General features: G+C 45.7%; 1 protein-coding gene across 3 annotated transcripts in view; it reads right to left on the reverse strand.

Moving 5' to 3' along the window:
• Positions 1–8,235, reverse strand: part of MMP16 (matrix metallopeptidase 16) — a 483,190-nt gene extending 474,955 nt beyond the window's left edge. Inside the window, exon 1 of one of the 3 annotated variants that reach the window (XM_069220442.1) lies at positions 7,819–8,235. In XM_069220442.1, coding sequence (XP_069076543.1) covers positions 7,819–7,944 — 126 coding nt within the window. In that variant the 5' untranslated portion in view covers positions 7,945–8,235. Of the gene's footprint in view, positions 1–4,938; positions 5,025–7,818 lie in introns of those variants that run through there. The other 2 variants (XM_069220443.1, XM_069220444.1) reach the window with 2 other exon arrangements.
• Between the last annotated feature and the right edge of the window lie 4,400 nt (positions 8,236–12,635).

The following is a 12,635-nucleotide window of genomic DNA, read 5'->3' on the forward strand; positions in this document are numbered from 1 at the left end:
ACATCTGATTCAGGTCTTGCAGGCTATTGTTGTTTCAGATATAACAATCCACATCACTTTAGTTCTTACTCGTGAATTGTTTCGGGAACCGTGAATCTTATCTCCAAGGGACTCTCTAAGCCAGTGCCTCAGTGCAAATAAGTCCATTACCAATAAACTAACGAGGTCTGTAGGTTGTGTAGAGGTTACGATTATAAGTAGCTAAAATGACCTCCATTCAGTAGAGATGGGGTCTGCATGGCTTGATACCAGTGTTCAGGCTCCCTGTGCAAGACAAGGGAGCACAAAACAGTTCTATTTTGTTTTAATTTTCAAGAACTTTGCTACCATTCATTGTTGTGTACTGCTGGATCACCTGGAATGGTGAAGAGTGAAAAGGGTGATGCATTTGTTTCTGAGATTGTAGCAAAGCGTGCACAAGGAAGTTGTACTGCTGTTCGGAGGGGAAGCTCTGTCTCTCTCCCTCTCCCTAGTTTGTAAATTGAACCAATAGCATGAGATCATTTGGAAACATGATCTGTATTTCCAGATGCATGCCAATGCTACTCAGCTAGCAGTACCTGTGACCAAGGTGTGTCTTACTGTGAAAAGGGGATGCCATGCAATATTTATTCTTTGATTAAAGACAACAGCCATGGCCAAAAGGTAGCAAACATTGCAATTTAAGACACCATCTGAGGCAATATTTTCATAAGACGTTGCAGTGGGGTCATCCCTTAGTCCACCCTTGCAGTTAAATAACTCCACGTCAGGGCCGCTCAGACCTGTCCTTGCAGAGCATCATTTTAAAGAAAGACGGGAGTTGCAGTCATTCCCCACAGTCTGCAAAAATCATCACCCTCAGTTTTCAAACAGTCTACATCAGATCTTGTTCATTAACCCACTATATTGCATGAGCTGAGTTGATTCGTTTTACACAGGACTACCAGATGCATATATCACTAGAAAGCACATGCTCTAAATAAGATGACAGGAGTTTTCTATAGACTTGGAGTGTGTGCCCCCCTTGTACTTGTCCATGTCTTCTGCAATAGTATTTTCAATGTAGGGTCCTTATACTGAGCCATGCAGTCAGCATGAGGAGAAGGACTGGTTTACCTAAACTCTAAATGAAATCTACTTAACAGAATTAAAGGCTTTTCCATTAGTTACTGAGTTAAAGCTGTCAGGTTTGGCAGCTTCTGTGCCACATCAATAATGTCCATCAGTCTCTTGCCCCATGGTATGTCACCCAGTAATTGTACCAAACGGGTTGCCCAGCACTTGCTGAACTCCAAACTGTCTGTGAATTTTTACCTCCTGTCTAGTTCTCTTTCACGCTGTGTCCTTCACATGAGACGTGGTCTCTGGTTCTCCTCCCTTCTTTCGTTTTCCTAATCCTTTATTTACCTTGTCCTTTTCATACATAAATATATACATTTGTTTCAAAATAAATGTTTTTCACCTGTAATATATTCTCTTTCTTTACACCTCAGTTGACCTGGATTTTCTACCATCCTCTGGTATCCTTTTCCTGTGGCTGTCTTTACCAGCCTTCTTCAATTCAGCTCCACCATGTATTCATGTTTTCCTTCCTATTTCAGTATAATGTTCTGCTTTCTACCTTTTTGTATACCACACACAGATTCTTCCCTCGTTTCCTTCTCTCCTTTAACTTCCCTTTGCACTTAACTTCTGTCTTTGTCGATGTATTACTGTGTACCACCCCCTGTGCCACAGGAAGAGATGAGAAAAGGAAAATGGTACTGGCAAAACGATTCAAGAGGGGAGGGGAAGGAGCTTTGTGCAGGAGTCCTAGTTAATCTCTAAATAAAGAGAGTGGCCCTGCACAGTAAACACAGTGGCTGTTGTGCACTTACATCTGATAATACATTTGCAACTCTCTGAGTCTCACTGTTAATGACCATGGCTCTAGAACAGTGGCTCCAAATCTTTTGACTCCTGAGGATCCCCACTGCATCATTACTGGAAGCCGGTGGCCCAGAGCAATTCGTACAATTTAAATTTCAAACATTAAAACAGTAATGCACAATACATAGTACACACCAAACAAATACTCAAACTACTAAAGATATAGGGCCAGATGTAGGTAGGTCCGATTCGCAAAATTGGATGCAGAACGGTGTCTCAGACACTGTCTGCGAGTCGCTATGGGGTCGCAAAGACCCACCTCATTAATATTAATGAGGTGGGTCGCATTTTGCGACCCCATAGCGAGTCCCTGCACTCACAGGGATGGTGGCCTGCTGAAGACAGCAGACCTCCATGTCTGTGACTGCTTTTTAAATAAAGCAGTTTTCTTTTATTTTGCAGCCCGGTTTCCTTAAAGGAAAAAGAGTTGCAAAATAAAAAAAATAACGAAACCATTTGGTTTCGGTTTTTCAGAGTAGGCAGTGGTCCATTGGACCACTGCCTGCTCTGAAAAAACCCTTTTTGGCAACATTCACAAAGGGGAAGGGGTCCCATGAGGACCCCTTCCCTTTTGCGAATGGGTTACCACCAGTGTGACACTGGTGGTAACTGCGAATTGCTTTGCGACCGCATTCGTGGTCACAAAGCAATTTAGCATAGCGATGCGAGTCACAAATAGGAAGGGGACACCCCTTCCTATTTGCGAGTTGCATTCACAATTTGCAAGTTGGTACCGACTCGCAAATTGTGAATGAGCATCTTAATCGGCATTTTGCATTGCGCAAACTGCGATTTTAGCAGTTTGCACCATGCAAAATGCTTGCTACATCTGGCCCATAGTTCTTTAATATTGAAAAAATGCAAAAATAGAAACATTTTATTGGGAAGGTTGGTGCTGCATCTCCGCACTAACTTTGCAATGTTTAGTGTTATTCATCAAAGGTGAATCCTCAGGTCAGATTCTAACTTTCCAGGGTGATTTCTATTATTATTTTTTAGGTAGGTAAGATCTGAGAAAGCTTTTTCACATAAATATTTGGTGGGGGAAAGGAAGTAAACCATAAGGGCCTCTCATCTCTCTGTAGCCTCTCTGACACATGTAATTAATTTGTTTTATAGCACCTCTCATACCACTGTAGGGTGTCAGAGCATTTTACAGGGGGCTACAAGGTGTAGGATTCACATGTCATCCACTCTGGTAGGCTTTTTCTAAGAGTGCTTGGTCTGGAGAAGCACAAACTCAGGATTCAGAACACAACACAGTTGTTAGCATTAACTTTAATAACACAAATGTATTTCTACACAAGCAAACCTTGTTTAGCAGCATAAGGAAAATGAAAGAATAGGAAAAAACAACTTTCTAATTTGTGCCATGCAGTTTGCATGCAGCACTATAATGGCTCACGGTGCTAGATTACGATTATGAACTGTACAGTAACAATAAACTCTCTGTGACAAAAGCAATAACCCACTATGCTATTCACATAAAATACTGTTCTTTGCATGATACACGTCCTTTGCAGCAGGCATATTAACCATCTGTGCTACCTTTGAGCCAAAACTGCCACTGCCCAAAACTCTCATTCCTCTTCAGAAGGTATATTAATCACTATAGTTATCTTGACACTTTTATTTTTGCTGTGCAAGGAGCTTTGAAGTGCTTTTAAACCTACTGAACAAAGGAAGCCATAAATATAAAAACACACACGCACATGTATGTCAGAGGCTTCAGCTGGAGTAGTGCCTTCCTCCCAGCCCAGGCCTGCGGACCGCCTGGGAATGTGTCACCGACCCCTGGGGGTCCGCGGACCACAGGTTGGGAACCACTGCTCTATAAAGTATCACCTGTAAGGAATGTGGTCCTGACATTACACTTGTATGTAGAACTGTGAATCCTTGATCTGTGATGTGGTGACAGGGGTTGCCTTCAGCAGACTGTAAGAGTGTGTATGGCATATCTTGATTGTAGAACAGTACAAAATTGAGTACAATGGTTCGGTTAGCTGAGAGAAAAAATAAGTGATTTTATTGGGTCAAACAATGTCTTAGCTATGGTATGATTAACCCCTGAACTGGAGTTGTGCAATCTTTCATTCCAAGTATTTTCAACTTTTGAAACTGGACTTTTTTTAACAACTGAATGGTACATGAGAGTTGATCAACTTCTGTCTCCTCACAGTCTGGAATGTTTGGTCAGTGCCTTTGTGTCAAGGGGCTTGGACAACGAGAAAGCCATCCATTCAGAACTCCCCCTGGTTCTCATAAAGAGATGTTATTCAATGTTAGTCACAGGCCTGCGCTACTGTACTACTAGGCATGATGCTTGGTGTGATGATACAGCATTCAACTGCAGTCATCTGGCATAGCTTTCTATCAGCTTCTGGATCCACTCTAACATGGATTCTTGCTAAAGGTCTTTTAGGCTGTGCCGAGTCAAGGTTCAGTATGCCCAACGAATATAGAATCATCGTGTACACAGACTCACTATTTGTAAAATTCTCACTTGAAAACTACGGGAATTCTGAATATCCAACTAGAATGAGACCACGAGAATCGTCGAGCAGGCAAGGCTGCAATTATTCCATTAGACTGGTCGATCTTTCGATAATCCACCATGTTCCAACTATTTGTCTCAAGACTATGTGACTACTCTGTAGTTAAAGAACTCATGCTTCACGTTGGGTGCCATGCCATTTAAAGGTCTGCCAATCAGGAGCTCCTTTTCTTAGCTGCCTACAATGCTCAATTGGGGGTGTCGTTTTTCTGTAGACAGCTTGAAACTCTCCTATGCAGCCTTCTTTCCTGCTCTTTGCTACTGTATTCTACTATCGCTCTTATGTTTACAGTGTTATTATCTGACCTAGAACAGGGAGAGTGATTTGTATGAACTAGAAATAGTAAACATGATAGCCGTCTGATGAGAGTACCCGCACACTTCTCCATTCCATACCTCCATTTAGCTCTTCGGTGCCAGGGAAACGATGCAAAGTTGCCTTACATTAGCCTCAGCCATCCGTCCGTGCTCACCTAAACTGACACCATTCTGTGGCATGTTTCTTTAATAGCCGCGCGCTGGTTGGTGTCTTCTTGCTGCTGTCATGGATACCTTCCGCCATTCCTTGAAGCAGCCTGGTCCTGCCTGCTCGGTAACAAGTCCTCATTAAGATAATGCACAGCGGTTGTAACTGAGAGCCAAGGTCTGGCCAAAGGATCTGGGCGGAACAGACGGATTCGGTTTCCGACCAAATTCCGCGTCTAGGGTCCCCCTCACGCTGTGCGTGCCTTTGTGTGCGGAGGAAACGGCTGCCATGCAGTGCGAGAAATCAACCAGTCCGTGGTCGCGTTTTAACGATAATTAGTGGTGAAGTTCTTGCGTGGGGCATTTATGTGGACAAAAGACTGAAGCAAGAAGAGAGCGCATCGCAGGGATATCTAGTTTAAAAGGAAGCCCCCCGCAATGCTGACGATGCTTTTACAGCTCCCTGCGGCTATGAAGCTGACAATAAAATAGTTCGGACAGGAATTTCCTGAACAATGCACATCCTGTATCCTGCCGGAGTAGCTGGGACCAGAGACCTTTAACCGAGCTCTCCTGAAGCCTGGAGACGGATCTTGCAGTGTGACCAAAGCAAAGGGCGGCGACCCAGTGGTGGCCGTGCGCTCGAGAAGAACTCTTTGAAAAGCGTAAACACAATCACTAGGTGCAGCCCTAAATGAAACAGCGGCATTGCAAACACGAAAGATGAAGATTTTTGATCTTCGGCTCAAGTCGATGATAACGTCAAAAAGCACTCAGGGAATCTATTATGCTCTCATCCCCAAAGATTTCCTTTAACTGCATTAAAACATCTATAAAAAGCGGGATCTCCCACTTAAAAAGAATCAAGTTACAAGTAAAATAAAGATGAAAAACACAAGGCAAACTTTTGATACTCTCGAGGAATTCAGTGTTCTTCTGCGATACAATGTATTTACTTCTAGCACTGCTAACTAGCCACCAGCGGTTACAAACCAAGAGCGAAGCACAAACAAAACCTTTACTGTGATTTTGTTGGCTTGAAAGTAGTTATGATTTTAATGGGCGCTGGCAACTTTAGCCGCCCTCGCCCCCGCTCTCACGTTCAAGCACAGTAGAAAAGTCTGGGAAGTGCCCAGACGTGGCAGACACACAGCAAACAGAAAGAAATGCTTGTTCTCCTAAGTGCTAATATAAACTCACAGCAGCATCCTTCGCCAGGTCAGTTGTTGGGAGAAGAACACGTCACAACTCACAACCCATCATACATAATACAAGTGCTTCCTTAGCCGGTTGTTTGTGAGTACATGTCATTACACACATGCAGAATGGAACAGTAACATACAGGACTTCACACAGAAACATCACCCTTCGCACGGTCAGTTGCTGGGAGAACACGTCTCAACACACAGCAAATCACACAGAACACAACAGCATCCTTCGCCCTGTCAGTTGTTGAGAGACTGACACAACACACAGGACATCACACAGAATAAAACAGAGACACACAGGGCAGCACACATAACACAACAGCATCCTTTGCCCTGCCGGTTATTGGGAGATTACGTGCCACACACACAAGACACCACACAGACTAAAACAGTAATACACAGGACATCACACATAACACAACAGCATCCTTTGCCTTGTCCGTTATTGGGAGAATACTGACACAACACACAGGACATTACACACATCACAACAGGATCAGTCGCCCGGTCGGTTGTTGGGAGAATACTTGTGACATAGCACAGGATATCACACAGAACACCGTGGGCAGCTGACTGCTTGAAAGGTTCTCGTCGGTCACGCTTTGAAGTCTAAACGCCCAGAGGTTTTGAAGTACGGTCCCCCTGGGAGTCTGCGGGAAGCCTTCTGACTCAGACTTCAGCGAGAAACCACAAACGGTCAATCACACCGACTTCTCTCTCCTGCCCTGGAGTCCGGGCCGCGTGAAGTGTCACACACTGAACCCACTGACAGGCATGGGGCCGGACACAGCGGAGGGCCCAGCAGCGCGTGCTGCTGCGATACCCACGGCCACGACAGGAAGTTTGATCAACTTCCCCAAAGTTCTTTCTCTGTGGCTCTGGTTGAAATTCCCACCACCACCAAACCATGATTGTACCATTAAGTAAGGTAGAAGATTCAACCCATCCCCCACTCCACGGAAGCGTCGGAAATATAATTCAACTTTCTCAAGCCATGACATGGAAAATTAGAATGTAGGTGCTCCATGTCCAGAGTAAGTGTTTGCTCTTGAGAAGTGCCGATACTCTCCCATTAAATGGACTGCAGCAGCGCTGAAAAGTGCAGGTACTCACTCGCTCAAAAAGTGAAGCATTAAATATCGGACAGTACCTGCTCGTTTAAAGCACTGACCTTTCTTCAGTAACATGGGGGAACATTCAAATATGACCGTGAAGGGCGGACATTTAACCTACACAGATCACATTCCACAGACCCTCAAGTCAAATACCGTGGATGGGCAAATACCAAGTCTGCCACTCCGATTCTGGCATCATCAAGCCCAGTTCAGCCAGAAATGTAGCAGAAATTTAAAAGCAGCTGCACAGAGAACGCGAGGTTCCCGTGGGCTGATGATGAGCACGCTTTATTTATTAGCAGCGCTCTCCCCAGAGGTATCAACATCCTTCCTGCGTGAGTGAGGCGTGTGCGGGCGTGACTCTCATCGCTCGAGCTGCATCGTGCCCCGAGCAGCTTCCCAGATAACGGGCTCTCCACCCATCTGCTCGCGCCGCAGCAGCAGCCGGCCAGATCCCCCTCCAGAAGCCCCAGTATGCTCGAGGTCGGCCGCTCGCCCCCAACCACCAGCACGAAAGCAACAATCGAACCAGATCTCAGTACAAAGAATAGCATCGTGTCCTTACCTCCACGTTGAAATTCTGCTCCTCGGCGCACACAGCCCATACAATCCACAGCAATGCTTGCAAGAAAAGCAACCCCTGATGCACGAAATCCAAAGGTCTCCGGCTGCTGGATGTGAGTAAGATCATAGTGGACCGGGCGTCAGTGGAAATGAGGACCCTTCTTTCTGCCCACAGCCCCCCGGGTCCGCGCCAGCAGCCGTTGTCGGGCTCACCCACAGAGGGGGAAAGTCTTGTGGGGGGTGGGAGAGAGGCTGGGGTCCAGGCACGGGCAGCCGGGCAGGGTCCTATTCATTACCAGCCTCCGGGTAGCCTGCCGGGCGCGGTGGAAGTGTCACTGCCCGGTGCTTCTCCTCCAGCCTGGGTCTCTGCTCTGGAGGGGCCTGCTGCCTCTCTGCCTCTCTTCCTCTGCCTCCCTACAAGAATGTTTCATCTGTGATCTGCATAACTCCTCCTCTGGAGCCGGACTTGGAATTAAAGGAGCCGGTCCTTTAAGAGGAGCGCATTTCTGCTTCTGCACAATGTCTGAGCACCCTGGTTGTCAGAAAGCATCCTCACATAAAACCGTGCCCCCTCTAAGAATATTGAATGCACCACATCTAGCCGGCCTGGATCCTGCCTAATTACATTTCCTGTGCCCTTATTTGTGTAACATAATCTACACTTCAAAGAGACAACAATGCATTTCAAGTTCTATGTTTTTTTCCAGTTTTTTTTACAATTTAAAATACCATACTCTAGACTGCAACCTCAATTGTGAATAATACAATCACATTAAGCAATATTTTCGTTTCGCAAAAGCTTTACTGATAATGTTGAGAGGCAAGTCTCTGTGGATATGATAGATCCAGTCGGAACTGAGATTGGCAGGGTTCAAATGGTGCCAGTTACTGCAGGACCAGTAAGGTTGGGGCAGGCAGGAACTGGCAAATGGCCGGTTAGTGGTGATCAGGAATAAATAGTTGCGTGCCTGAGTAGACCATTTTGCAGTTTTCTTTGTGTGTGTGGGGCGAGAGGAGGGTGTTTACTTGTCATCTGTAAGGTTTTGTGATGATGCGAAAGAAGCGTAACAGATACCAATGGAGAACATTTTTATGTAAAACTGAACAAAGGGGCCCGCCCTGCTGAGTAGCAGCATCTTTGCATCTGCCGAACAGGGTCGGGCCGCCTGCCCTCATCTTTATTGGTGCCAACGCTTTGCTCTTTTCCCTTCTCACTTCCCGAAAGTCCCAGCGTGGCACTTCTGAGATGGGATAGGAGGCTATGTGGCCAAGCAGCCTACCACTGAGCTGGCAGAGCAGCAATAGAAATATTTGATTTATACTGTCCCATCCACGTTGGGCAGGACTTCCGGCTGCAGTAACTGGTTAATTAAAATACCTCAGCATCTGGGAAATAAGGCAATGTTTTGTGAAATACATCAATTCTCGAACGTGTCCGATTATGCCAGCATAACCAACATTTCTTCAACCTCAAAGGCAGGTCACATGGTCCAGCCCTGGAGCTGGGGGAGACCAAATCGCATGGTATCTACTGTGTTGTATTACATTGTTATTGTATTTCTATGGTGCTTGCTACCCCCAAAGATGCGATGAAGTGTTTGAGGCCGGCAGCACTCACCTCGGGAGTACAAGTGTAGTGGTTAGTCCAGTGTTATTGGGATTAGTGTTGCACGCTCAAGCAAACCATTCCTCGTATTTACTCCAGTTTCTCTGTGGCAGATTAAATTAGGAGGAGTTAGGTGTGATCATTAATTGGGGTATGTGAGTTCATGCAGATGGTTAGTAGGGTTACTAGATGAGACGGAGATTAAGCAATGTTAGGTTGCAGGGGCAACTTACAGAAATTCATTCATAGAAAGTAATTCAACCATGGTTGTTACTTAGAAAAGGTTATGCTTCAAGAGGAGGCATGCAGAGGACGGAAGGGGAACACAAGTCTCTCTAAAGTTAAACAAGCAAAGGTAAAGCCTATAGGTGTTGCCTGTGCAAGATCTATTGGCTTTGTCAATGTGTGATAGTCCTGTTGTTCACCAGTGTGGCTGCTGTTCAGCATGGCTAAAAGTTAGTGGCAAAGGAGAAAGTGGTGTGGAGTGTCAGAGTGGAACAGCGAAGTGTGGAGTAGAGTCTTGTAGAGTGGAATGACAGAGAGTGTCGTGTATCAGAGTGGCATAGTGTAGAGTTGTGTAGAGTGGCATACACTGCAGTGGCATAGAGTGGAGTGGACTGGTGTAGAGTGCATTGGTGTAGAGTGTTGCAGAGTATAGTGGCGTAGAGTGCAGTGGCATTGAATGCAGTGCACTGAATTCAGTGGCGTACAATGCAGCGTTGTAGAATTTAGTGGCGTTGATTAAAGTGTTGCATAGTAGATTGGAGTGGCGTGGAGTGGTGCAGAGTAGAGTGGCCTAGAGTGGAGTGGTGCAGAGTAGAGTGGTGCCGAGGAGAGTGGCGTACAGTGCAGTGGCATAGAGTGCAGTGGCATGGAGTAGAGTGGCATGGAGTGGTGCAGCGTGGAGTGGTGTAGAGCTGAATGATGCAGAGGGCAGTGGTGCAGAGTAGAGCTGAGTGGCATAGAGTGCAGTGGCGTAGAGTACAGATTAGAGATAAGTGGCATAGAGTGCAGTGGCATGGAGTGGTGCAGAGTAGAGTAGCATGGAGTGGTACAGAGTGGAGTATAGTGCCATAGAGTTCAGCAGCATAGAGTGGAGTAGTGCAGAGTAGAGTTGTATAGAGTTCAGTGGTGGAGAGTGCAGTGTTGCAGAGTAGAGTGACAGAGTGCAGTGATGTAGAGAGGAGTAGAGAGCAGTGGTGTAGAGTACAGTAATGCAAAGTGGAGTTCAGTGGCGTAGATTGCTGTAGCATAGAGTGCAGTGGTGTAGAGTAGATTAGAGTAGAGTACAGTGGATTGACATAGAGTGCAAGAGCATAGAGTTAAGTGTTACAGAGTAAAGTGCATGGGTGAAGAGTATATTGGCAGAGAGTGCACTGTTGCAGAGTGGAGTGGAGTGCAATGTTGAACAGTGGTGTAGAGTACAGTGCTAAGTAGATTGGTGTGGACCAGATCAGAGTGGTGTCGAGTGCAGTGGTGAAGAGTGCAGTGGTGTAGAGTAGAGTGGTGAAGAGTGTAGTGGCTTAGAGTAGAGTGGTACAGGGTAGAAAAGAGAGGTGTAGTGTGAAGTGGCATAGAGTGTGGTGGTGTAGAGTGCAGTGGTATAGTTTGCAGTGGCGTAGAGTAGAATGGCATAACGTGGTGCAGAGTGGAGTAGCATAGAGTTGAAAGATGAAGAGGGGAGTGGCACAAAGTAGAGTCAAGTTTCATAGAATGCAGTTGCATACCGTACAGTGTTACAGAGTGGTGTAGAGTACAGTGCAGAGTAGATTAGTGTGACTGAGAGCAGAGTGGTGTAGAATGCAGTGGTGAAGAGTGCAGTGGTGTAGAGTAGAGTGGTGAATAGTGCACTGGCATAGAGTAGAGTGGTACAGGGTAGAACAGAGAGGCATAGTGTGAAGTGGCATAGGGTGTGGTGGTGTAGAGTGCAGCAGCATAGAGTGCAGTTGCATAGAGCACAGTGACATAGAGTAGAGTGGCATAGAGTGGTGCAGAGTGGAGTGGAAAGATGCAGAGGTCAGTGGCACAGAGTAGAGTCAAGCAGCATGGAGTGCAGTGGCATAGAGTGTAAAGTAGACTTGATTGACTTAGAGAGCAGTGGCATAGAGTGGTGCAGAGTAAAGTACCATAGGGTGATGCAGAATGGAGTTCAATGCTTAAAGTGCAGTGACATACAGTGTAGTGGCAAAGAGCAGGGTATTGCAGAGTAGATTGCCATAGAGTTCAGTGACAGTGAGTGCAGCTTTGCAGAGTAGAGTGTTAGAGTGCAGTGATGTAGAGTAGAATGGCGTAAAGAGGAGTGGCACAGAGTACAGTGATGCAGAGTAGCATGCAGCGATGTACAGTGCAGTGGCATAGAGTGCAGCGGTGCAGAGTAGATTAGAGTGGCATACAGTGGCTTGGCATAGAGGAGTTGAGTGTTACAGAGTAAAGTGCATTGTCATTAAGGGTATTGGCATAGACTACAGTGGTGCAGAGTGCAGTGTTGCAGCGTGATGTAGAGTACAGTGTTGCATAGTGGTTTAGAGTACAGTGGCATGGAGTGGAGTTGTGAAGAGTAGATTGGTGTGACTTAGATCAGAGTGGTGTAGAGTGCAGTGGCAAAGAGGGCAGTGGTGTAGAGTAGAGTGGCGAAGAGTGCACTGGCACAGAATGGATTGGTACAGGGTAGAGTAGAGAGGTGTAATATGAAGACGTGTAGAGTGCGGTGGCAGAGAGTGGAGTGGTGCAGATTGCAGTGGAGTGGGGTGTTGTAAAGTAGAGTGGTGCAGAGAAGAGTACAGGGTGTGGAGTGGTGAAGAGTGGAGTGGTGTGGCATAGAGTGGAGTATTCATGGTGTGGTAACACACTGTCATTAAAGATAACATATTTTCAATCAAAATGACCATTACATTTGCACAGACTTACAGTTTTACTAATAAAAATATACAGGGCAAAGATGAAAATGTTTGGAACTTGCATCACCTAGTTTAATGTTTAATTTTGATCATATTTCAACACACTTTAGAAATAACAAAAATGTGCTTTTTGTGAATTCATAATTCTGATATATTCTAAAATACTTACACAGTTCATTTAAATGTTGTCGTGTGCTAGAAGAAAACTCTTTGCTACCTCCAGTGTTCAGAAAAATTGTTGCATAAATCCTCTCATTTTGAGGCCAGAGAAAGAAAAGTAAACAGTCGCCTTTGGATGACAGCGCCTGACATTTG

This window comes from Pleurodeles waltl, chromosome 2_2, assembly GCF_031143425.1.
Source record: "Pleurodeles waltl isolate 20211129_DDA chromosome 2_2, aPleWal1.hap1.20221129, whole genome shotgun sequence".
NCBI lineage: Eukaryota > Metazoa > Chordata > Amphibia > Caudata > Salamandridae > Pleurodeles > Pleurodeles waltl.